Genomic DNA, 24,955 nt, shown 5'->3' with positions numbered 1-24,955 from the left:
ATTTCTGACTAGAATATAAACATCTTTCTATAATATACAACTTATTTTCTGCTGATTGCAGATTTTCTTCAGTCTCATTAACTGGCTTTTTAGAGGGATAACATTCCTTATTTCAGCTCTCTTGGGACAATACATGTTGCCTTTCTTTTTGGCTGGAAGCAAGGCTGTCTTTCAAGCCTTATATTCTTCTCTTGGCATAATTTACATCCTCAAAGTCAAAACCATCTCTTTTGCCTTGTGCTTCTTGGCTGTTAGACCAAACAATACTGAGAAATTTATGTTTGCATAGGTTTGTCTCTTTAAGAGCAGCCTGCACTGTGTATGTGCATACTACATGTTAGTCATGGCCAGAGCATCCTCTGCATCGTGTGCTCTGCGTGAGATAAATGATTGACCCTTTTCCTTAGTTCTGTGCATTTAGAGTCATGTGAGAGTTGTGTTGCAGCCCACTTGCATAGTGTTTTTATAGCAAGAAACTGAGTGTTTTGCATGCCCTGGCATGTGATTTAGAGGCATCTGGGGTTGTCTGAGGATGCAAAATTTGCTAGGAAAATGTTAGAGAAGTCTGCATAAGCAGAGGGAGCCAAAATTGATGTGGTCTTGTCCATACTTCCTTTTGGGAGCACTCCCTGAAGCAAACTGTCTTGAGAATTACTTATTTTTTCTTTTCCTGAGAGAACCAACTGGTTTGCTCCAAAAGGAAGCTAAGGAAGGAGTTAGCCTGTATGCATAGTACAGTCAAAGCATGGAATCATCTAGCAAATTGAAAAACCTCGTTGTTTGACCAGTGTATAGATACTTTAGGAAGTATATGCTTACCAAAACTTAAGTGGCTGGAATGAAAGAATGAAGGCTGTTAATCCAGATGTGATAGTTTTCTTCTTTCAAGTTCCTACTGTAAACTGCATTTTGTGAACATTTTCACTCAGGTTGATCAGTTTGTGTATTTCTCTTAAATGAGCTATTGAACAATTTGCCAAATTCTGAAGTTTATCTCTTAAGCGAAAAGTTTTCCTTTTGGGGGAAAAGAAAAAATAATTCTGTTACATGTCCAGTATACTATTAAAAAGATGCTGTGTTTCAAAGCTTGCTTGTTCAATTTGGCACCAGAAGAGAAAATTCAGGAACTTACTGTTGATTAATAATGCGCTGCTATCCATAAGACAAAAGTACTTCCTTCTTGGCAGGTTTTCTAAAACTTACTATTCTTGATCAGCAAGCTTGTTGGTTAGTGGATGCCTTTTGAAATTCAATAGCAAAGATACGATATTTATTTCTGAAGAAGCACAGATTTTTGCGAAAGATAACTGTTATCGATTACAATAAAGATCTTTTGTCACTTGTTTTGTTTGCAGGTGTCTTTTATAAGACTTCCTATAATCTCTTCAGGAAGAAATATTTTCTCTTTTCTAAAAACAGTATTAGCTAAATATAAAAGCTCTGATCCCAGCCATTGTTGCTGATTCTTTGAGAGACATTTCCCAACATTCATTGTTTAAATGGTTGTCAGGAGGAATCAAGTGAAACTTAATAAACAATGCAGTAACTGGTTCATCTTACTTTGTGTGTAGCAGCTTTTCTCGAGCGGATTTACATTGAAGAAGTGGTCTTTTTTTCTGAGTTATTGCTAGGATCATTGTGAAGCTTTCCACCCTTTTACTATATTGGCAAGTGAGTGTGTAATTTCTGCACAAATAAACACAATGTGATCGGACACCCAAAATCTACAACGCAAGTCTGTTTAAAGACCTATAAATAAATAAATAAAATCATCTAGTTTCAAGAATTTCGTAATTACACTGAGTACAGATTTTAAGGCAATGCTGAAAATTTGTAATGTTCTTTTTAGAGTGCCTAATAAGATTTATACACTGCAGTAGAGTCATAATGAGCATGATTAGTCTAGACAGCTATACTGGATGAAAATTAATTCCATGAAGTAAAAGAGTTTAATTTTTTACGTCCTCTGTTGGGTCCATGAAGAAGAAACAGCCATTTCTCTTCAAGACAGTGGGTAGTTACTATAGCCTTAGTTACTAAACAAAAAATAAAAGGTAAGTGGCAAGCACAAAAATGCACTGTAGGCCTTGTATGTTTTTCTGACAACCTGGCTAGAATTTGCCAAAGTATTGCTTTGCTACAGCTCCCTAAGTAGCAGCTCTCACTGCATTTAAAGTTTCCTGACATCCTTTCTTTGGTTTTAAGTGCACCAAAATATAGCACCCCTGTTTTTGGAGAGACTGGGGGCAAGAGAGGCAGTCCTCCCTGGGAGGCAGCAGTCATTCTTAAATTCTGAAGCTATTAATTTTATCAGCATGTGACATGTGTCATGTTAGTGCAGTTGACTTGTCTTTTGGTAGAACTCACTGCTATAGCCACAAGATTTATAGATAAAAACTCTTTCTTAAGAGAATACATTTATAGCTATGTTTGACCACATGACTCCATGTTGAACATAACTCTGTGGGTAGATGAAAAGTATAGAAACTGAAAATGAATTCAAGGCACTTCAACTGAGATATCTTTAATTGTTCGTTTACAGTCCAGTTCAAAGCTCGTTAAAGTAAAAAACAAATTTTACAGTCTGCAGTCTAAGCCTTGGCCTCATCTTCTGTAATGGATTCTAGTTGGCCATAAGGTTCCATACCAGCTTTCCTAAAAATAAAATAAAAAGCAATGCCATATTTACTACGGCACTAATTGGGTAGTAATTAGTGTTTGTAGTTTGATTCAGGTAGTCAAAAAGCTGAATGAACTTGTTTGGTGAAGATGATGTGTATTTTTTTGTGAACTCGCGTATTTTTCATTACTTGCCATGGTACTGTTAGCCTCCTTAGCCTCAGTTTGGTGCCTCGCTTTCTTTTTCCTGTCCTGAGTTAGATATTTTTGGCAGGTGTTTTCCAAACAAGTTAGAGTCTCTTCAGGTAAAGGATTACTTCTATGAAGGCCGTTACAGTGCTTTAAAACTTTCTAAGAGGATTTAAACATCTGCTGCTTTTAGATATATACACTTTATTAATGTATTTGGTAGTTTAGTCAGAGGGCAGGCCTGACAGGAGCCTGAAAAAACTACCCAGACACAAATAATTGCAGAAATACTTTGTTGGTACAAACTTGATCATCCTGTGAATAAGTCCAAAGGAAGCTGTAGGAAATCAGAAGCCATTGAAGATGATTGGGATTTTGTTACTTAATTTTCTTAGGCTCCTCTGAACATACCAGCTGATTTACTCAGTGGTAAAACCAAGTGTTGTTCCTCCCCCTGCCTAAAGCTCTGTAAGAGTACAAGGTTCTGCTGATGTGGACTTTGCTGATTGGTGTGGGACTTGTAGTTTAAAATGTCATGGTTAAAATGCAACGTCTAGCTTAGTGCAACACTAACAAAACACACTATAGTAATGTTGGAAAATGTCAGCTAGGAAGTAGAATAAAAGAATTTAACAAGGAAGCATTAGGAATTAAGAATCTTGATATATTTAATAGTATTTTATGCACATTAGCCCAGACATTCCTAAGTTGGCAGTATTTTGGATACTGTATTTTTGAGAGCTCATCAAAGGCTTGGTTTTAGTACTTGGATCTTGCTTTTACTTAAGGTAGACCTACAGAGGTTTAACACCTTTACACTGTGGTCTCAGATGGTGCAGAATGAGTACTCAAACTGATAATCTACTGGTTGTGTGAACACTGAATATATAGGATGTTAAAATATATTTCAGTCTTTCTTTTGATTGTGTTAATTATTGTGATAACTTCTAAATTGATCTTTTGTCTGTAGTTTCTTGCCCTTTTAATTCTTCAGTGATCTTATTAACTTGTTAATAGAGTTGATTTTCTGCTTTAGTTTCTAGTGAATTTGAGTAACTTAATGTGATGGCCCCTTCATCTTGATTTCTTACCCTATGTTGGATTGAAGGGGAAAAAAATTGATAATCTGTTTTGTTTCTGGAGAACACTGTGAACATGTGAACTATCTGCAGCTGCCCTTGGAAAAGGGCAGTGATTTATTGAGAAAAACTGAATTGCAAAACCTTTTTCCTCCCCAAAATCAACAGCTTGACTGAGTTTAAATAACTGACTTTTCATATCCTTTCATCACACACAAAGACCTAATCCTGAGACTACTTGAGCCACCAATGTAGGCTGTGGCTGAGACCACCACTGAATGTGCCATTCCCTTCTCACCACACACAAAACACATTGACTGCAGCTTTATGAAGTGAAAATGCTGAAGAAAAGGAAAATGAGAAGGAGGTGTCCACAGTCATTTCTTAAAAAAAAAAAAAAAAGAAAAGGAAAAAAAGAAAGAAAAAAAAAGCTGCTGCATCTGGATATTAAGAACAAAAAGTGCCTCAGACTGGAATAATAGCTTGGGTCACTTGCTTTCGTATGTGCACAAGAGTGGAACTGCCGTTTCTTGTTTCAGTACCACTGACCCTTGCATTTTATTGTGTGAAGATGTCAGGGAAAGTGTGTAGAAGGAATTTCAGGATCTTTTAGTTTAACAATGACGTTATTTTGTGATTTCTGTGAGAGATGGGGTTTGGGAGGGGTTGTTGTGTTGTTTTTTCCAGTTTAGCCACGTTTTATATGCATACATGCATGAATTTTAAGAGATATTTTTATTCATTAAAGAATAGTTCTTTCTCTGTGTTTGCATGTGTGCATTTAAAATATGATCATAAATATGTTATGAGAAAATAACTGGTGGCAGGATCTATGTTAAATGTCAGTGTATTCTCTTTAGCCTGATGCGTTGAGCAGACCTGTATCTTGGAGACATCTTTTGTTTTCCCCCCTCCTGAATCCTGGTTGTTTTGCATAATGATGAGATCACAAGATTTTGCAGCTGTGCTGAGGTTTAAAAGAAAAACGTTTTTTTTAAAATAGTTGCCTGGTGAAAGTACTAGTTGGCCACTACTAGTCAACTACTACTTGGCTACTGAAATCTCACCAAATTTTTTCTCGGTGGAACTGATGTTCTGAGTGTACCTTCTCAAGATGCATGCTACAGAGCATCTTGCTAGTGCATAATAAAAAGCCACTTAAAGGAAAGTGAAATATTTTTTCACTGGTTACTTTTGAGCACTAATTTCAGAAGTGGTAAAAATTATCATTATGATAAAAACTATTTTTTTGTGTAGTCATTTGTCACTCCTATGTGCTTTCAGTTTTGCTAGTTCCTTTGAAGTAAAATGGAGTTATGGACTGTGTTGTTAGAAACAAATTAGCAAATAAAAACCTGTCCATCCTGCCTTTTAGTCGTCTTCCCCTACCCCACTCCAAAACAAAGAGAGGTATGAGAATGAGGAGGAAGAGGAGGCTTGGGTTGCACTTTTATCTCCAAGACCAACATGCAAAAGCTGTGAGTTTAGCGCAGACACTTGTCTAAATAATGCAGTTCTTTATTGACTTTTCATTCCTCTGTCCCTGAATGCCATGATTGTTAAATCCCAGTAGCCAATTAGTCTTGTTGATGGGGACCAACAGTAAAGCTAATTATGCCAAAGCTTTTGCTGATCTTTGCTCTGTACCTGTCATCATATTCCTTTGAATGTAGGCATGTCTCACATCATACAGACTGTGTATTTACTCAAATTGATGGTATGTATAGAGGATAAGATGTGTAAATTCTGGAGTCACTTCTAATCGGTAGATTCCTGTTTATATGTGGACCTTGATTTTCCAAGGGGAGGCTACAGGTCTGTTCTAGTTACAGCAGTCATATGTAATCCAGCCTAATCCTTTCCCTTTCCCCACTTTTTTTCTTGTTTGCATTAGTGTATAGTATTTTTACAAGAATAGGTATACATATCATTCCCCATTTATTAACATCAAGGCAACAGGTATCATTGCAGTAAGAAAACTTAATTTGTATGGGAACATGAGTCATTTTAAAAATATTCTAGGGTTTATATTATTAATAAGATTTGAAGATATAACTCCTTATCTAACACAGGAAAGAAGATAAACTAATGCAGAAAAATGTGATTTCATTACCTTTTTCTCATCTTGCATCCTTGTTCCCTTTACCACTGTTCTGCTTTTTTGTTTTTCCGTAACATTTTTCCTTTTAATTCTTCCACTTCTCTGTTTTTATGGTAAATGTATATAATACTTCTGTTTGTGGGCTGTTCCTTCCATTTTCTCAATGAAATATGGAATACTAGTGTTCCAAATACAGTTCTTGGAAAAATAGAGCTAACTTTCATTTGATAGAATTCTGCCTTCTCTGTTTCATTTTCTAGAGTGAATGAGCATTGTGAGATGTGGTTTTCTTCTTCATTTCTCTAGCAGTTTGAGCTGATTAGGACTTACTGGTAGGAAGATAGGCGACAAAGCTGTCAAAGGGTCTAGAGCACCAGTCTTATGAGGAGTGGCGGAAGGAACTAAATTTGTTTAGCCTGGACAAGAGGAGGCTGAGGGGAGACGTGATCACTCTGTACAAACTACCTCAAAGGAGGTTGTAGTGAGGTGAGGGTTCAAGAGCAAATGGGTTCAAGTTGCACCCAGGGAGATTTAGATTGGCAATTAGAAAGAGATTTTTCACTGAGAGAGTTGTTAGACATTGGAACAGGCTACCAGGGAGGTGGTGGAGTCACCATCCCTGGAGATATTTAAAAGACACGTAGATGAGGTACTGAGAAACAGAGTTTAGTGATGGGCCTGGTGGTGTGAAGTTAGTGGTTGAACTTGATGATATTAAAGGTCTTTTCCAACCATAATAATTCTATGATTCTAAGACAAAACTGTGGTTCTTGCAGCATTTTAGTATATTAGACTGAAACCTGTAAATTCAAAGTTTCAGTTGGTTTAAATTGACTGTTCTCCAGATTCACTTCTCTGTTTTATTTATCAGATTACTCTGAATACATTTTCAGCTACTAGAAAAGCAGGATAGCTGTGTGGAAGTCAAATGACGTGCCTATATTCTGTGTGGTTTGGAAATTTCTCTCCTTTTAGTTACAGTGAAATTTGTAAAAGCTCAAGAGAGATTCCACTCCTCTGAGGCTCTTTATATCTCTTGGAACGTTATTTCCTTGTTTACTTTTCTCACTGTGAAAGAAGGCAGATAAACACTCTGATGTAACTGAACTTATGTTCTGCAGTTTTCTCCTTTTCTTTTTGATCCATCTTTACCTATATACTACTTCTGCTTTTGGTGCCATAATTGGAATTTTTACGACTATTATTTATAGATGTTTACCTGACTTTTTAAACATTATTGCAACCTTTTGCATCTGTAGCTCAAACTGATGATTATTTCTAAGACTTCTGAAAATCATTAACATTACTAAACTTCACAGTAGCTAGAAATGTTTTTAATTTTGCTGTCAGTCATAGAGTGTAACAATCCTGTTCCAAATGGTGATAAGTACAAATCTTCTAGATTGCCTTAAACTACTGATATACTATAGATAGGACAATGTGTGCTTACAAACAAATTAGGATTTCTCTGTTTGGCAAAAGGACTGGAGATTTCACTTTTGATTCTAGAGGGAAGTAGAAACGCAGAGGTAATTGGAATTACTAAGCCATGTGGCTGGCATGTGTGTTAGATTATTCTGCATATTTTGCCCAAAACAAACATGTGGGACAAAAAATTATCTTTAGCGAAAAAGAAAGACTGCATCTCACAGAAATGTGCTGCCAGGGTTATATGTGCATCTCATGCAGAACATCTTTCTTACTGAATCTGTGGTGGCCTGGTGAACTCCGCAGTTGATTTGAAAACTTCAGACAAGTCTGTTCTTCAAAAGGAGTGCTTTTATACAGCAACAGGGAAGTGTTCAGCTGAGAACTGAATGTCACATGTCTTTGGGAAGCTTATACCTCTTTGTGTTAGATCTACATTCCAGGATAATTTTGTATCATTTTAAAAAAACGATTAATTTGGATTGCACTCTTAATAGCTGTTAATAGCTGTTCCTGTACTGTGGAAGAACAGGATGCTGAGTGATTGCATTTCCTTTTACAGCCACATCTTTAAATCTTTCTTTCTTTCTGCTTATTGAGTGTTGAAATCCATTTAATATGTAAGTAAGCAGAGCCTTCTTACTACGAAAGTCATTTGTATGCTAAAATAACGGGGTTAGATCTTCCCTTCTAAAACTGAAAACATGCTGCCTTTGGTACCCGATTCAGTTGTCTGTTCTTCTGTTAAGCATAACATAATTCCGAGAAAAGTTAATTTTTTTGGTTTTTCTCACTGATAGAAAGTCAAGATTTTGGGGTCAGATCCTGTATCATTTCCTTAACTTTGGTAGTGTGTCTGTTGATGTTTTGTGATAAATAAACTTTTGAAAAGTCTTTCTGATGATCTTGAAGGACATTGTAACTAATTGCAAAGGAGCATGCACTTAACACAGTAAGGAATGCTTGTTTTCTGCCAACAAGGTTTCTTCTTTATATGCCACGGGATTCTGTACCTGTAGAGAATGGCTGAACTAGATGAAACCTGGTGGTGGTGGCCAGAGACTGATGCTAATTAGTTAAACTATGGTGTAACAGGACACTGTTAAGTTTCCTGAGTGATCACTGAACAGAATGCTGTACCAAAGAATTATGAATCAAGAATTTATTTTGAATAGGAAAGTAGCGTTTTGTAGCCCTATCAAAGTGGCAGACCTCTGGGGAAGTCAGGGGAAAACTCAAAGAGAGGCTAAAAATCCTTTTTTACATATCTCCTATGAAAGAGTGTGACCAGAGAAGAACAAGGTAGTTTTATTCTTAGATTAGATGATGCTGTGGTCCTTAATATTTTTCATAGTTTTTATTTAACTGGGATAGAGAGGCCACTGTGGAACTTAGAGAAATACAAGTAGTACTTAATTCCACCTAAAAATAAGTATATCAATAATGTATTTTAAACAGAAGGAACAAACAGTAAAATGCTTAAAAGCTTATAATTGCAGTAAGGATGAGGAGACCACTGTTCAAATGTAGCACAAAGCTTTTAAAGTTGCTGAAAGACTTAGAATTGACTTCTGGTAAAACAATTAGACTTCGCTTAGCAGAAAAGGTCACACAGTTGAAAATGAGGTATTCTTGGGGAAGGCATGGGGCTGCTCTGGCATTATGACCATGAGGTACAAGAGCCCTGAGGCAGGAAAATCCATATAGCTCAAAAGTAGAGTATGCAGACTACAATGTGTGAGGCAGCAGCATCTGTGGTAAATTTTACCAGATATTTGGAAGAAATGGGAGAAAACCCAGGCGAAGCATGGATGAAAAGGTTATAATAACCTCATTATTAGCTCAGAGATATTCCTTACAGAAACAGTGGACAGCATTTTAACAATTAAGTTAATGGGATAGACCATAAGAAGGCTAAGTAATGCCATGCAGGATCACAGCAGTGGTCTGCCTAGTCCAGTGGTCTTTTTCCAGCAGTAGCAATCTGCTATCTGGGGAGAGCATGAGAACCTGGCCACATTCTATGGTCTCTTCTCTGTTTAGTACCCCAGCATTCATAGTTTTGTACTGAAGGTGTCAAAAAGCCTGATCCCTTTTGTATGAGCTTGTATGAGCTGCATCTTGTGTAGGTAGTAGTACTACTGTAGTAGGAAATTGTAGTCGTGCTGAAGAAAAAAGTATCCGTTGTTGAAGTCAAATGTTTTCATAGGGATCTATGCTCAGCGGGGCTGTCTTGGACTTACATAGCTGGGGAACAGTTTTGGAAATGGCTACTTAAAGGCAGGAGAGGAGCAGAAATTGTCAAGCCATTCTTTATTTTCCTTTAAAAATAAAAGTTATTTGGTAGCAAGGACTGATAGAGGAGATGTAAAAAGGCACTGCTCTGGGAATCTTGAAGCAAGTGGAACAGCCAACAAAGCACTCACAGTTGGCAGCAGTGGGGGGTATTAGAGTCACAAAAGCCCTGATTGAATATAATGGAAAGGGATGCTTTCTGCTACCTGAGAAGAAGAGTAACTCTGGGTGGTTTGAGCGGTGCCAAACATTTTTCTGTATTGTTTCAGGCAGGTTCTGGCAGGAGCTGTTGAGAAAGCAAAGCATGTGTGTGTGCATGTTCTACACTCTCTGATTAATGCTTGGCATCTTAGGTCTTACAGAGGAAGATGCAGTGTATTTGTCATGGTACAAAGAGCACTCTGAGTGAATAGTTTGTGTGTGTGTGTGTGCACCCTGTTTTTTTCCTTGGGAAAAGGACAGTGTAAAAATATCGCTGGAGACTGTGAACATTTACAGGAGAAAATAACAAACTTAGCACTGCTGAACAACAAAACACATTCACTTTTTATGTAATTTTTATAGGGAGATCAGAATAATGTTATAAGTAGCTGCTTGTAACTTCAAGAATAGGACCTCTCACTTCTATATAGATTCTCATTGCAAAGTTGTCCCTTGCTGTCCAAATCATCAAGAAAAACTTCTTTGCAGAAGTGCCTGAAGGGCACAAGGTTCAATAGAAGAAAAGCATTTGAGAAAATAAAAGTCCTCAAGTTTTTACTGCTTATAAAATAGAAAAATGCATTGTCCACAGACATTTACAAGAATGAGTGTGGGCACCATCTCTTTTTGTGAGAAAGTATTGATTTCCACGTACAATGGGTATGAACTGGAGCTGCATGTGGAGATGCATAAGTAGAGGCCATTGCTTGGGTTCTGATAAAAGCTTATTTTTTCACAGAAATCTGTATCAGCTGGAAGTAACTTATTACCATGGCCAAAAGGCACTGGCAAAGAGCTTTTTACATGGGTGCAGATAATGTATTATAAAACGGGAAATAACCTCTATATGATGTAGGAATGTAATGCAGAGTTGTAAAGGCCAAGTATTTTGAGTGTCTGGCAGGATCACAAAGTCAGGAGCTTGATTATGCCTCTGTTTCTAAAGCATCAGTATCTGGGAGTCTCAGACGAACATATGGACTGATTTTTGAGACTCGCTATTGGATGGAGACCTGCCTAAGTTAATTAAGCCTCCTAGACCAGTATTCCCAGAAAGCCTATTTCTAGCCCTTATTGTAGTGTAAAAGATTATTGATGATAGGATGCTGTTTAAATACCACAGAATGGTGGCAGTGCCAATGTATTAAAGAAAACATCCTTTTTTTTTATTATAAGGTCACTTGTTAAAGAACAATTGTACACAGTTCACCATCGTCTCAAATAAATATTAAGGCTTCTCACTTAATGGTAAAATGCATGCCAAGTCAAATGAATGAGCGTGTTGGTGGCACAGAAAACATTTGCCCTGAGGAGCTAAGTATATGCTTCTTTGCTTGGAAAAACAATGATCCAGAAAAACTGTTTTACAGAGACAAGAACAAATAGAAGGTACCAGCATTAAGGATGTGAGTGGGAATTTTGAATACTTTTCCGTGGTGTATCTGACATGTGTTCAGCCCATTTGCAGTGACGTGGACTTAGGTCACCTCTTGTTGACTAATTGTAAGTAGTAGGACTCAAAGGAGAGAATATCTTGAAGAAGGTAAAGTGGACTTGCTGTTTTTGAAGCTGAGATGGCATATTTAATTCTTACTCTTTTGTTTCATTCAGTTTATCTGAAATTAAAATTATAATTTCTTTCCCAGCTGTGCCTGTTTTCCCCCTTTCAGTGCATTGGTTGTCTTGTCTTTATATTTCAAATTTTCTCCTGGATGCACATTTTCCTACAGCTGAATTAACACTGACTGAGAGCTGCCATTCTTGTCAAAGATTGCTGTCACTGCTTGCTTCAGAAAAGGATGACATCCAAGATGACTTTTAAATATCAGAGTTATATACAACACTCTTTATCCTGTACTCATAAGTCTTCATTACTTTTTCTCTCAAGACTAATCTGTTGCTGACAGTTTGACACAAGCAATAGTATAAACAGTTGTATGTACTTTTTTTTAACCAGTTCTTAAAGAAAACCCATACATTTTATTAAAAAGGTATCTTAAAGACAAGACTATACACCTCAGCTCTGCTACTTCAAGTGAGTAAAATGAAGCAGAGTTATTTATGTACTAGGATTATGGTACAAAGGTAAAGGGTTTCTATTAGGATGTTGCCTGGGTTTGTTTTGTAATAAAGGAGAAAAAACCCACAGAAAAAAATCTATGATGTGGTTGGATATGCTGCTCTGGCTGCAGCTGGCCCAAGTGAAATGTTTATTACTGTGATCTCCTCATGTCTTCTCCTCAGGGAAACTTCTCCTTTGCTCTGCCAGTGTAGCCAGCCACCCATGCAGTTGTGCTTTAACAGAGCTGCAGGACAGGCAGTCCAAACAGTCATTTGAAAAAGTGTGGTGTTGGTTTTTTTTAAAAAAAGTGTTCAAGGAAAAAGAAAATGTCAGAACTGGATTAGGGATTGATTGTGCTTGCAGTTAGTTGGCAGAGCCACAAGGAAATAATTTTAGTCAGGACGAGGGGAGGAGGAAGGGTAATGCCAAGCAAGTATGAACAGAGTGGGGTTTTGTAGTTTCTTGACCTGGATTTACTTCAGACAGCACAGCCTGAGTGTGCTCTAAGATGATGCAGTTAAGGTTACAGGCTTGAAATCCAGGATATGCACTGTTGCTATTATTAATCTAGAATGGCTTTGTGGCAGTGTCAATGGGCTAATATAATCTTTAGGAGTGCATATTTGGGTCCAGGCAGTAGGAGTTTGGGATGGGGGCAGGGTAGCTGTGTTTAACTTGTAAAACCAGTCCTAGAACACTGCAGTTATTGAGTGGCATTTGACTGCAGATTCAGTCATCAAAATTTAGATATCTGTTTGTTGGGGTTTAAATACTTTCTTTGCTATTGTCAGAGAATGTCTAGTCAATACAGTTGGTGGACTCCAGAGGAATATTCAAATGTAGGGTTACTATATTTCCACTTAAAGGTTAGATTAATCGCTTCTAAACTAGTACAGGAGTTTCACTATGCAAGTCACATGTAGACACATTCAAGTTTGGGATCTCAAATCCCATCCCTTGGGCTCCTCTCATTCATTAGAGATCCTACCAGGTCACCAGCTGCAAATCTGGAATAGTGTGGTTCCTGTTGTAGTGGGTCCTATGTTGAATGACTTGGCATCATAAATCACAGTAGGATATTACATGGACACATAAGTGCATGGTACCCCTTACATATGTATTTTATAAGATATACTGAAATACATTGTAAGGTCTGTTTAAAAGCAAACAAAAAAAACCCATGTAAAACTTCTTTTTGAATTATGGAAAACCTCAAAGATCAGACTGTTGAGCCCATTAAAAGAGAAGACAGAGAGATGTTTTATAGGTACTTGCACGAGGAGACTCTGAGTACCCCCTGTGGCAACATGCCAGCAGACTTGAGGGTTCAAAATTGGGTTCTACATGAAGCTGAGATGCCTTTTTCAAGGAAGTACTTAAGCCATACATGAAAATCTAAGCTTAGATTATAAGTGATAGGGAAGAGTAGGAATCTATAGGATGGAAGGGTAGATGTACTTAGGAGACATCTTGAAATCGTAATTTAGCTTTTGTGGCTTCATCCTGCCGAATTTATTAAATGACTTTGAATGGCTTACCATTTGTTGTAAGACTTCTAACTTGATATAAATGGTATAGTTTCTGCAATAAAGTGGAAGGCTTCTAGCTTGTACTGTATGTGTTGCTTATAGCTTGTAATTCACAGAATCTCGAGGGCTGGAAGGGACCTTGAAAGATCATCTAGTCCAACCTCCCTGCCAGAGCAGGACCACCTAGGAACTCGTCCAGGTCGATTTTGAATGTCTCCAGAGGATACTTGACAACTCCTCTGGGTGGCCTGTTCCAGTGCTCCATCATCCTCACAGTCAAGAAGTTTTTTCCTTATGTTTCTTTGGAACCTCTTATGTTCCAGCTTGTACTCATTACCCCTTGTCTTACATTGGACATCATTGAGAACAACATGGCTCCATCCTCCTGACATCTGCCCTTTATGTATTTGTAGTGTTTTTTTCTTTTTCTTTTCTTCACATTAAATGCTTTTCTGCTTTGTGGTTGTGATACAGAAATACCTAGTTCTCGATCAAGACTTATTTGAGGTAGAAACTCCAGGATATCACTCTCAGCACCTATAAGGATTATGAATATGTAGATCACCAGAAAATGAAGGGAAAACACATGAATGTGCTGTTGAGAGCATTTGCTTCCTTAGAGGGTATATGATTGCTTCAGTAAGACAGAAGATTTCTTGAGGAAAAATAAGAGAGGCTGACCAAAGCACAAGGGAAATCTTTCAGGACTCTTGTAAGCAAGAGGATGACTCCAACAGAAACAGCATGTTCTTTTCTGTACTTCAGGGATAGAGTATGTGTAGTCTGTGAGCAGAAAATTCTTCTTTTTTATTCAAATTTGAAAGTGGACATTAGACAGTATAGCTCCCCGTGGAAGCAATTTAGATTTCTCCATCCAGATCTCCTCAGTCTCAGTGGCCTGTGCATCTATTGTCTTTTGTGTAAAGTGACCTTGTTTCCAGTGCTGTGCTAATAGCTGTAAAATATAATTAATCAGCAATTTTTGTTAGTTTTTTTTTAATCGGGCTACTGTTTTCTGCACAGTCATTACAGAAGACTTTTAAATACTCTATATTAAGAAATACAGTAGATGATATTGTTTTCATAGGCCATATTTCTTTTATATAGGGAGATCTTGCCTGCTTAGCCTTTTGATGGAATTTTCAATTGTAAGCTGATTCTACTAGACAAAGTCTAGATGCCTCGTCCTGAGCATTTCTTGATGTGCAAACTGAACACCTGCCTCACTGCTTGTCTGCAGAGAGGAGAGCAGTCAGACTGCTCATGGTATCCTTATTATCAGCCTGCTGATTATCTTGGGTCCTCCAGCTTGCACTCAGTGAATCTATTAGAAGTTGGGGCAGTCTCCAGCTGAAGAGGTTAGCTGTCTCTTGTGAAACTCGGGAGCTAGAACCTTTGCCTTACCTCATGCAGTAACCACATGATTACAGTCTGCAAATGGTTGTCTGGCTTTCAGACTACTTCATTAAGAGTTAATTTCTATGCAAGTTTGGTTTTCCAAAAAAACAACACACATGACTGATCCACCCTATCATAAATTTTTATAATGATAAGGTGGTGCAGGCTCATCTAAAATTCCTTCCAAAGGCGGTGTCAGATTTTTGCTTTAGTCATCCTAACCATCTTTTCCTTCCCTGTATTTTCACCGTAGCAAGGCTTTGTTTACATGAGCTGGATCCTAATAGTTCTACTCCCACTCCCACCCCCACTGGCACTTTGCAACATATTGTAGATTATCGTCACTAGAACTTTGGTTTGACTTTTCATTTTTTTATTAAGAAGCTTTTGTTTTCCTCGTGTTTCTTTTCCTTGAAGCAGCTTTCCCCAACTCCTCACTCCAGGTTCGCAGCTGATGGTACAAGGAAACAGAAGTACTTCAGAAACTACTTTTTCGTGACTGTCTAGGAGGAAGAAGGGGGAAGGCAGCAGGCATATAAAGCAGATTTAGAAATGAGTTGTCAGAAGGAAGGAACGGATGTTGGTCTCCGTTTGCCAATCAGGATGGAGGTGAGGGAGCCTTTAGAAATTAGGTGGCATGTGGATGGCTGACAGGCTTGGCAGAGACAACAAGCAGTACTGAGAACAGTCATCTGAACAGGAGAAAATTAGGATGAGGTCAGGAGTTTTTGTTGCCTTTCTCCTCATCCCAGGACAAAAACCAAACACACTTACGGGGTTTTAAAGGACATTGGAGAACTAGAAGGTGGGCAAGGGCCAGTGAGGAGTTAAGGCGCTCTGTTTTGCTTTGTGCTGACATAACCATGTGCCTAAATGATCCAAGTAAAATACCATGCACTCTAGCTGCCTCCTTAACTTCTTTGTGATGAAACCTAGGTAAAATGTTTTCAATCTACTGTATGTATCTAAAAGGTCAAACAACATCATGCCATCAACACCTTAACTCAAAGATGAGCAGTGTAGTGTTAATGCAGCTCTTGCAGAGCCTGTACCCCGTACCTACCCTGTAGCCATTTTCCTTAATAGATTTATGAGACCCTATCATGTGCTTTTGGGATCAATGAGATTCAACACTTACACTGATAAATCTCTCACAGCAGAGGTCTTCCCTACTGCCAGACTAGATTGTGCTGACTCATGCAGTTGTAATGGATAAGGTATGTGAGTTTGCTGTTTGGTGAGGTGAAATTAAAGTCAGAGAAGTCTCCAGAAAAAACCCCACAGATGTAGAGGAAAAGACTGTGTTTCATTTTGACTTTAGAGTGTGTGTTGGGTGGGCTACCTGAAGCACTACAGGAAATGTGATGTTTCATAGGCACTTCCAGTGAAAGTGTTTGAAAATGCAGGTGGCTCTCTGGTATCTGAACTTATCTGATGTATCGCTTGACTTTTCCAACTCAATGCACAGATAAAGGGATGGAAACTTTGTATGTGATGATGAAGAAGGTAACTCTTCTACAGACCATAAAGGAAGACCTTTTAGAAAGTATTGTTTTTTTGAAGGAGTATTATTTTCATTGCTTGCGAAAATAATAGAGTCAGTGTTGAGCTAGGATTTCAGTTGTCTGGATTTTTTGTACAGGGTGGGTTTCATTTTGTGTGACATTGGGGTTTTATAACCCTTTTTTAAGGAGCAAATGGTCACACCCTGATTTCATTATGCCACGGTTTTTACCATACATAAATACACAGCGGGTGTTCTGAAAGAAATTTGAGTACAATTAATGATTTAACAGTGTAGTGAAACTGAAAGTTGGATCTGAAGTGATCTGCAGCAAATGGGAGAGTTAATTCAGAATGTTAGGTCAGGATCTACTGTCCTAAGCAACAAAGCTTCATTCTGCATTGTATCCAGTTTTCTAAGAGGAAATTCAGATTTGGCCCAGCCATTCATCTACTCTGAAGTAAACCTGGTAAAAGTGGCTTCTTATAACACTTCTTGCAGTGTTTAACTGTTTTTATTATTATTTGTAATGTTTCCCAATGCAAACTTTTGGGAAGAGAAAGTTCACTTTCTCTGAAACTGAGTTTTCTTTCTAAATGGGACAGAGTTGGTTTTAGGTGAAAGTTACAAGCCTATGCTGAAAATCACACTTCCAGGGTTTTCAACTGAAAGTCAATCTTTCAACGGTTTGGGTTTTTTTTTAATCTGGAGTGAAAAGATGGATCCCTGGTTCACCCAGAGTGAAAAAATATATCCCAGATAGCCTGAGTCCATTAAAGATCAGTTGTCTGTTTCCTTATTCATCTGTTGCTTTGTTACAGCAGTCACAGAATAGTGGACAATGAAAGACACTAATGCTCAGTCACCAGTTTTGCAAAGATGTTTCTTAGAGAACAAATAATGCAGAAGAAAACCATAAACTGCACAATTAGTCAAATTAAGTATTGCTGTGAATTCTTCACGATGCTTAAAAATAGATGTTGCTCATGTTATACAGTGCATCCACTTTTACATTTCGTAGTTGTGTTTAAATATTTAAGTGTTTCAGTAGTGTTAAATAGTTTTGTACTCCTCAATTACATTTTTCTGGCAAAGAGTTCTTTATTTTATTTCTATTGTTTTGCAGACTCTCCTACAGATTTTTGGTGTGGTGGCTGTGGCTGTGGCAGTGATTCCTTGGATACTCATCCCTTTAATTCCACTATTTATTCTTTTCATTTTTCTTCGACGATATTTCTTAGACACTTCAAGAGATATTAAACGTCTGGAATCCACAAGTATGTTGCGTGGTGGGGCATAATGTTAGTTTGAACCTTGATTCTTATTATGTGAAATGCTAGTATTTTATAGACAATCCAGCAAAGATTTTTTTTTTTTTTTTTGGTATGCAAATAACTTCCTTATAGCCTCAATTCTCAACTAGTGAATTACAGCTTAACTCTTGTTTTGCATAATGATAAACTAGGTATTTCAGTTTAACTATATATGTGTAAGTTAACGTGTTAAGTTGCTGGTCTTTGGAAACATGCATGCACATACTAATGGTGTGTCTGACCTAATCCAAGTGTTGTGCCTGACTTTAGCTTGACTATGACATGAAATATTAAGCATTATGAATAGCAATCATGGGTGCCTTATGTCATTAATAAAGGTCAAAGAATCTCTTCAGTGGCAGCTATTGTTAAAAATGTGAGACAGTTTTGTATAAGTTAATCTGCCTGGTTAATCTGGGTTAAAGGTATTGCATATATTTATCTAAAAGGATGCAACACAGTAACTTGTATGGCTAAGTATAAAGTGGTAGGATTAAAGATTAGTGTGGTACAGAAAGAATTAATTGTCCTTCAGCTATTGCTAAGTTACTCTCATTTCCCTTTGTAGCTCGAAGTCCAGTGTTTTCCCACTTGTCATCATCCCTCCAGGGACTTTGGACTATTCGGGCTTTGAAAGCAGAGGAAAGATTTCAAAAATTGTTTGATGCACACCAAGACCTCCACTCAGGTTTGTGATGAATTGACGAGAAAATTCAAATACTTTGCTCTCTAGGAGGGAAATATCTTATGCTCTCAGCGACATGTATATAATGTACATTAAAATCAGTAGCAGCTGTGTGTTTGTCTCTTTAGGGTAAAATTTCCCTATTAGAACAAAAATGTTATTATCTGTTGAGATTTAGAGAGTTTACTTTGGGCTGTAATATAATTTGAGATACCCACAGTTACATTTTAACAATGTCTAAGATAAACATTTGAAAGTATGCCTGATAAGAAGCATTTTTGCCGTTTTCCTGGATTCCATCTTTAAAAAGAGGGAGGAAGGGCAGAAAGAAGCTATATCACGAAGCATTTTGTATGAAGTAGTGTACTAAGAGTGGGCATAGTTGATTCATATAAATCATCTTGGAAAAGTTTCATAAATCTCATTTTTTAATTTGTGCAGCTTTCAGGGCTCAAATCTGATATATGGTATTAACACAATCAGAAGGGGTAAAATTTTCATATTCTGCAAGCATCACTAATATCATTCAGGTTTGCCCTGTAATTCTTTAGCTTCTTCAATTAAATGTTTTCTATTACAATGTTTTTCAAGATGCAGCAGAGTGCATGTTTACAATTTTGTTTGTTGGGTAAGATCTTAAATTTCCTCTATCAGAAGACGTACAATATATTCTATGACTATTCAGTAATTTATGGACTTCTAAGATTTCAGACAAGATCAGTTGGTCTTTTCTGAAGCACAGTTTATCATAGGGTGTAAAATCATGTGCACTGAACTTCCTGTTGAGCCCAGTTCCTTGTGGCTGGAGAAACGTTATCGTACAGGGAGGCTCATCTAGCTTTGAATTCCCCATTTCTAAATATTTTCAAGTTGCTAATTATTTGACCAAATAAATTTTACAGTAGCTGATAGTGAGGGAAGACAAAATTGTTTTTTAAGCTTTGTATTAAAAGAGGTCTTTATTTGATAAACTGCATATAAAAGTTTCCCTGTACAAAGAGAACCACTAGCTTTAAAATAAATATTTTCTTGTATTTTAAGGTCAGATCTAAGGAACTTAAACACTCTAATTCCCAGCTGATTTTATGCATCTCTTGTAGCTGTCAGTAACAACCCTCCTGGACAATTCAGGAACCTACTTTGAGATCAAGCTTCAATGTTGATAGTTGCACTCTTTTGTGTACCTACATACTGCTTTTTGGTGCCTTTCCCACTAGAATATTTGGAGTATACCAGGTTGCATAGTGTGTGTATGGTTTTTGGTCCTCAGAGGGAATATGAGCCAGCAGTGTGCCCGGACAGCAAAGGAGGCCAACAACATTTGAGCTCTATTAACAAGAGCACAGCCAGGGAAAGGAGAGAAGTGATTATCCACTTCAGCACTTCTTAGCACACAAGTAGAATACTGCATCCAGTTTTGAACCCTCAGATACAGAAAACACTAACAAACCAAAGTGAGTTCAGTGTGGGGGCCACTAAGATGGTCAGGGGACTAACAGGAGAAATTTCCCTGTGAGAAGAGGCTGAGGAAAGTGGGCCTATTCAGTGTGCAGAAGAGAAAGCTTACAGAGGATTTAAAACTTGCCCTTCAGATGTTATAGACTCTTCACAGTAGGACATGGTGGGAGGAGCAAGAAAATGGGTTGAAGTTGTAACAAGACAGGTTTAACCTGGATATAAGGAAAAAGCTTTTCACCATGAAGACAGTCAAGCGGATGCCCAGGTTACCCAGAGACCTTGAGCAGGCTCCAATCCTGTCAATTTTCAGGACTTGCCTGTATAAAGCATGGAGCAACGCAGTCTGACCTCAGAGCTGACCCTGCTTTGACCAGGAGATTGAATTAGAGACTTCCTGAGGTTGTTTCCACCCTGAATGAGTCTTTAATACTAAATGTGTGCAAGTAATAGCCAATAGAAGAGGATACCTTTCATGCTACCTCACAGAGTTGGAGTCCTGGGTTTTTATGTCTCCCAAAGAGTTTTCTTACTTGCATTGCACAAGGCTCTTCCAAGCAGCAATATTTTTGTTTATCACTTTTGACTGAAGTGGTATCTTCCGCTCTGTTTAGGGCTCAGTCTAGGAAATGGGAAAGTCACTTTGACTCCTCTTTCAGGGATGCCTATGAATTTGATATTAAATGATCTTTAGATTAAAGAAATAAAACATCTAAAAGGCATTCTGAGGTTTGTTGAAACCCAAATTTCCTTCCTGCCAGTGCAATGTCTCTATAAGCAAGCTCATGAGTCATGAGAAATTAGACCACAATGAGTCTTTGTTGATCCCCATGATTGCCTTTCTGTATGAACCTGGTTACATAGGGAGGTTGCAGAATGACCTATCTCAAGTTGACAGTTTAGTGCACCTTCCTGGATAATGGGATCAATAGAGCAAAATCTTGGAGCTGAAAAATCTACCACCCAAGTGTCCTCTTTACTGGTGTTACAAGTTGCACCAAAAATGACCTTTCATGTCACCAGGAAGCTGCCATAGGCTGTTTCAAGGGACATTCAGCTCCTGGGTATCAGACAGGTACCTAAATTATCATGATGAATTCAATTTCTGGAACTAGGTTTGTGACTTGATGCAGCATTCTCTTCTGCATTTGTTTTTCTGTGTGCCTAGCTGTATGACTGTCCATTACACCATGTCTAATGTCTTGTTTGATAAAACCAGCTGCTAAATATGTGGTCAGGCATATGCAGTTAGAGTTGATGTCAATAGGACTAAGAGGTTATCAGCTCTGGACCTTACCTGGCCGCCTCCTGTCATCCTTACTCTTTCCCTCTGCTGCCCTCCAGAAGTTCCCTGGAGTTCTGTTGGCTGAATTGTTGATTTGATCGCTCAATGATCTGGTTATCCAAAATGACCTGGCTTAAAACCAGGTTTACCTTCTCCCTTTGTTTATAAAAGAGAGTATTTTTCTAGTTTGAATCTTTCCCAGCACTGGGCTAAAGAACATTGAAATAGGTGAAACAGCACTGATCTTTATAATGACAAGCAATGCAGAAGGGATTGGTATGGTAACCTTCTGCTGTGACTTGGTAGCAGATGGAACAATTCATCTGACTGCAGCCTAAGCAATAAATAATGCCATATACTGTTACAGCTACTTGACTTCTGGTTTTGGCCCTGAATTCAAACACTGTGCCTTCTGTATTGCAATGTCTGTTTCTGCTGTCTGCTTTGTCTTGTACAAAGCATATCTATCTGGGATGGAATTTACCATTGTTTTGTGGACACCTGGATGTGAATGCCCAGTGGAGATGTCCACCTATGAGCTTCTCTGAAAGGGGATCTGTGCATTTGGTTGATTGGATAGCTTTGTGGCTCATCTGACTGTATTGAGTAGCTCTTACGGGAGCTTAACCAGCTGCAGCTGCCTTCGAAAAGCTTGGCACTGGCAGTCGTGTTGCGATATGTTCTATCTAAAAGCCTGTAGACTGTAGTCCAGCTACAGCAAGTATAGTTGTTCTTTTGCTTTTTCTATGAGACTCACAAGTCTACTAGAGTTAAAAAAGATTTCCACGTTAAACAAGAGGACTATGCTTCAGGCCATGACTGTTTTTCTTCCCGTTACTGTATGTTATACTAGCTGTGCTTGCTATTGTGGTTACTATTAGTGTGAAAACTAGGTTAGACCATTTCAGGAAAACTGGACAGTATTCCAATCATCAGTCCATACAGACATGCACTTGACGATGGCAATGTTGGGTTTTTTAACAACTTCTAATATTAACATGAATTATTTTAATAGTAATTATACAGCTGAGTTTTCTAATAATCCACTGTTATGTCTTTGTAAAATGCACTTTAGAGGCCTGGTTTCTATTTTTGACGACCTCGAGGTGGTTCGCTGTGCGTCTGGATGCCATCTGTGCTGTTTTTGTTATAGTGGTTGCTTTTGGTTCCCTGCTTCTTGCCAAGAGTAAGTACAAATGTTAGAAAAAGTTCACCCAGTAATTACCTTGTATAGTGATGTCTAATTCTTTTTCATAGATTGCTGTTTCTAATTGTTTAAGGACTGTAATTAAGTTAAATGTTTCTTTCTAGATCGTGATCTCTTCCTCAGTCTAGGGCATTGGGGCTGTAAATGCTTTCCTGCAAATACTGGAGGCAGTTCAGACATCTTCCAGGCTTAGGCGTGCATCTACCATCATCCCCAAATGTGCAAACAAACTTGCAGATGGGGTAGTGTTCACTTCTGAGATTCTGGCTTTCAGAGCAATAACAACAAATAAATCTTTCTCTTTTTTTTCCCCACCTTTGCCATTCTTTTTAAGGCCTACAGGGCTTTGCTTTTGATACTGAAACACCCACAGAGCTGCTTCTTAACAGCTTTTTTCCTTTCTACACATAGCACAGTAGACCAAAAGGCAAGCTAAAATTCCTAGGGATACTCTTCTAATATCTTGAATCAACAGGACAGGCCAGTTCCAGAAAGAAAATCACCTCATAATAATACATATTGTGTTCACTGTCACTCATGAACTGTCATTAGTGTATGCATCATTCAGGGTGTAATTGGGTTAGATGTACTAGAATGAGATAGTCATCTAAAATATGAAGGAAGAAGTAATTATCTTGGACATGAAAATTAGTGCTAATTTGCTGGGTTTGTTTCTTTCCTTCTTCCTTTGTATAAATTCTGTATATGTATATGTGTTTTAAAATTTGAACACTTTGTGCTACTCAACATTGAAAAGTTTGAGCTAGGTTAGATGTTATTAGAATGCAAAAAGACAAGTCAAAACAATGATCCTGAATCTTTCCTTGCCTCTGGAAAAGGAGTAGCTCTCTCAAAGTCGATAGAGCTGTGCTAGGGTAAAGTTTAAGTAATTTAAGAAGGCAATCATGATTAATATTGGCCCAGATAGAATCCCATCTATTTTGGAGAGTGAACCCACTGAACACAATATATGCTTATGTAAACAGGAAAATAAATATTCTGTCCTGTTCTTGTGATCAGATAAAATAGTACAAAGCTGATGTAAATGTTACTTTGAAATCATTTTACACTTGTTTTTCTGTTGAGGTTTAGGGGCTGGTATAGTTCTGCTAGGAAAAAAAAAAAAGGTGAGAAGTTAGTAATGCTCAGTTTACCCTAACAAGCTACGTTAAGTATGGTCTTGAGACTGAATCTCAGTTTTTAGGTAAAATGACAGGCCAAGGAAAATTGGGATTATCTTTTCAAATATACAGTTTCCAAAACATACCAAAAATGTTCTGCCTGGAGCTACTCATTGCACAGATGGCAAGTATGGTGTAACCAAACAAAGTTCTGGCTGTGATGTTTCCATCATGTAAGTAACCTCATGAAAGTGTAGTTAACTAGGATTTTGTGTAATTACCAGCGTACCTATTTGATTCTCTTTTTCCTTTGTTCTGCAGCTTTGAATGCAGGGCAGGTTGGCTTGGCGCTCTCCTATGCAATCACCCTTATGGGAACATTCCAGTGGGGTGTTAGGCAAAGTGCTGAAGTTGAAAACCTGGTAATGTTTATTTCTTCCTTTTCACCTCTTGGTTCTTTTTTGTTGTTATGACATGAGGCCTTAAGGATGAGATTCTTCTTAATTAATTTAGTACATTAATACCTTAGCAAGCAATTGAGGCACCACTTAGAGTCCATAAAGAAGAATAGCCTCTTCTAGGGTATAATTTGTGGGACTGATTTTGAATGTCTGTTGAGATGAGTTGTGCCTAATGACTGTCCTGTCTGTCCCTTACAATAGTAAGGGAGGCTTTACAGCAGAAAGGAGACGGTCTGGTTGCAATGTAAACAATTCCATTGCAACTTGCTAAAATTAGAAGAAATGAAAACCACTCCTATAAGTAAGATTGGTTTTAAATTATTTTTAATATTTTTTGATTTTTAAATTATTATTTTTAGGATTATCATTTAAAATTTTATGCATGTCCCTCATGGCATTCTTAGAGTTCTGTTAATTAGTCATAAAGGCTTGTATTTTCTTAATTTGTTGTAAGCTAGCAAAACATTTGAAAATATTTCTCTATATTTAGCTGAGAGGATTGTGTGTTTTCTGAAATTTATAAGATAAAATTTCTTCCACCAATTTTACGGTATTTATTAGTATGTTCTGGTTTACCTGTTTACTTTCTTAATATATAAGAAAAAAGACGATACATTTATGAAGAACATGCTGACTATGAACCTGAGAGTTGTTTGTGTTGTGTTGACAAATTGAGATTACTTGTAGTTAACGATTTACTGACCATAGTCTAGGAGGTAAATGTAGTTCTTTTGTAGAAGTTACAAAGCCATGTTTAGTAATAGTTAAAATTAATTAGAACAGCAGATTTGTATTTTTTTGTCTAGCTCCTTGCTTTTCCAGAGCATTTGTCAGATATGAATAAACTAGTGGTGACAGACTTTGTTGAGAAACAGGAAAAAAACTTTTAGGGGTTTTTTTGTACCAGTTGGGAAGTTTTGGAAGTGTCAGTCTGTGGGACTCACTACATAGAGAGTTACTGTCTTGGAGGCTGCGATTCAGAAATACTTTCAAGGAGAAAGGCTTGCCATTCACTGATCTGGC

At 37.7% G+C, this 24,955-nt stretch overlaps 1 protein-coding gene across 1 annotated transcript in view; it reads left to right on the top strand.

Annotated features, from left to right (window-relative positions):
* ABCC4 (ATP binding cassette subfamily C member 4 (PEL blood group)) overlaps positions 1–24,955 on the top strand; it is a 159,527-nt gene that overhangs the window by 92,017 nt on the left and 42,555 nt on the right. Inside the window, exons 21-24 of the mRNA XM_061996060.1 lie at positions 17,532–17,682; positions 18,287–18,406; positions 22,219–22,329; positions 23,793–23,893. Of these exons, the coding sequence (XP_061852044.1) occupies positions 17,532–17,682; positions 18,287–18,406; positions 22,219–22,329; positions 23,793–23,893 (483 nt within the window). The remainder of the gene's footprint in view (positions 1–17,531; positions 17,683–18,286; positions 18,407–22,218; positions 22,330–23,792; positions 23,894–24,955) is intronic.

The sequence above is a fragment of the Colius striatus genome, chromosome 1 (assembly GCF_028858725.1).
Source record: "Colius striatus isolate bColStr4 chromosome 1, bColStr4.1.hap1, whole genome shotgun sequence".
NCBI lineage: Eukaryota > Metazoa > Chordata > Aves > Coliiformes > Coliidae > Colius > Colius striatus.
The sequence above is the reverse complement of the archived record's forward strand: the minus strand, read 5'-3'. Positions and strand labels throughout refer to the sequence as shown.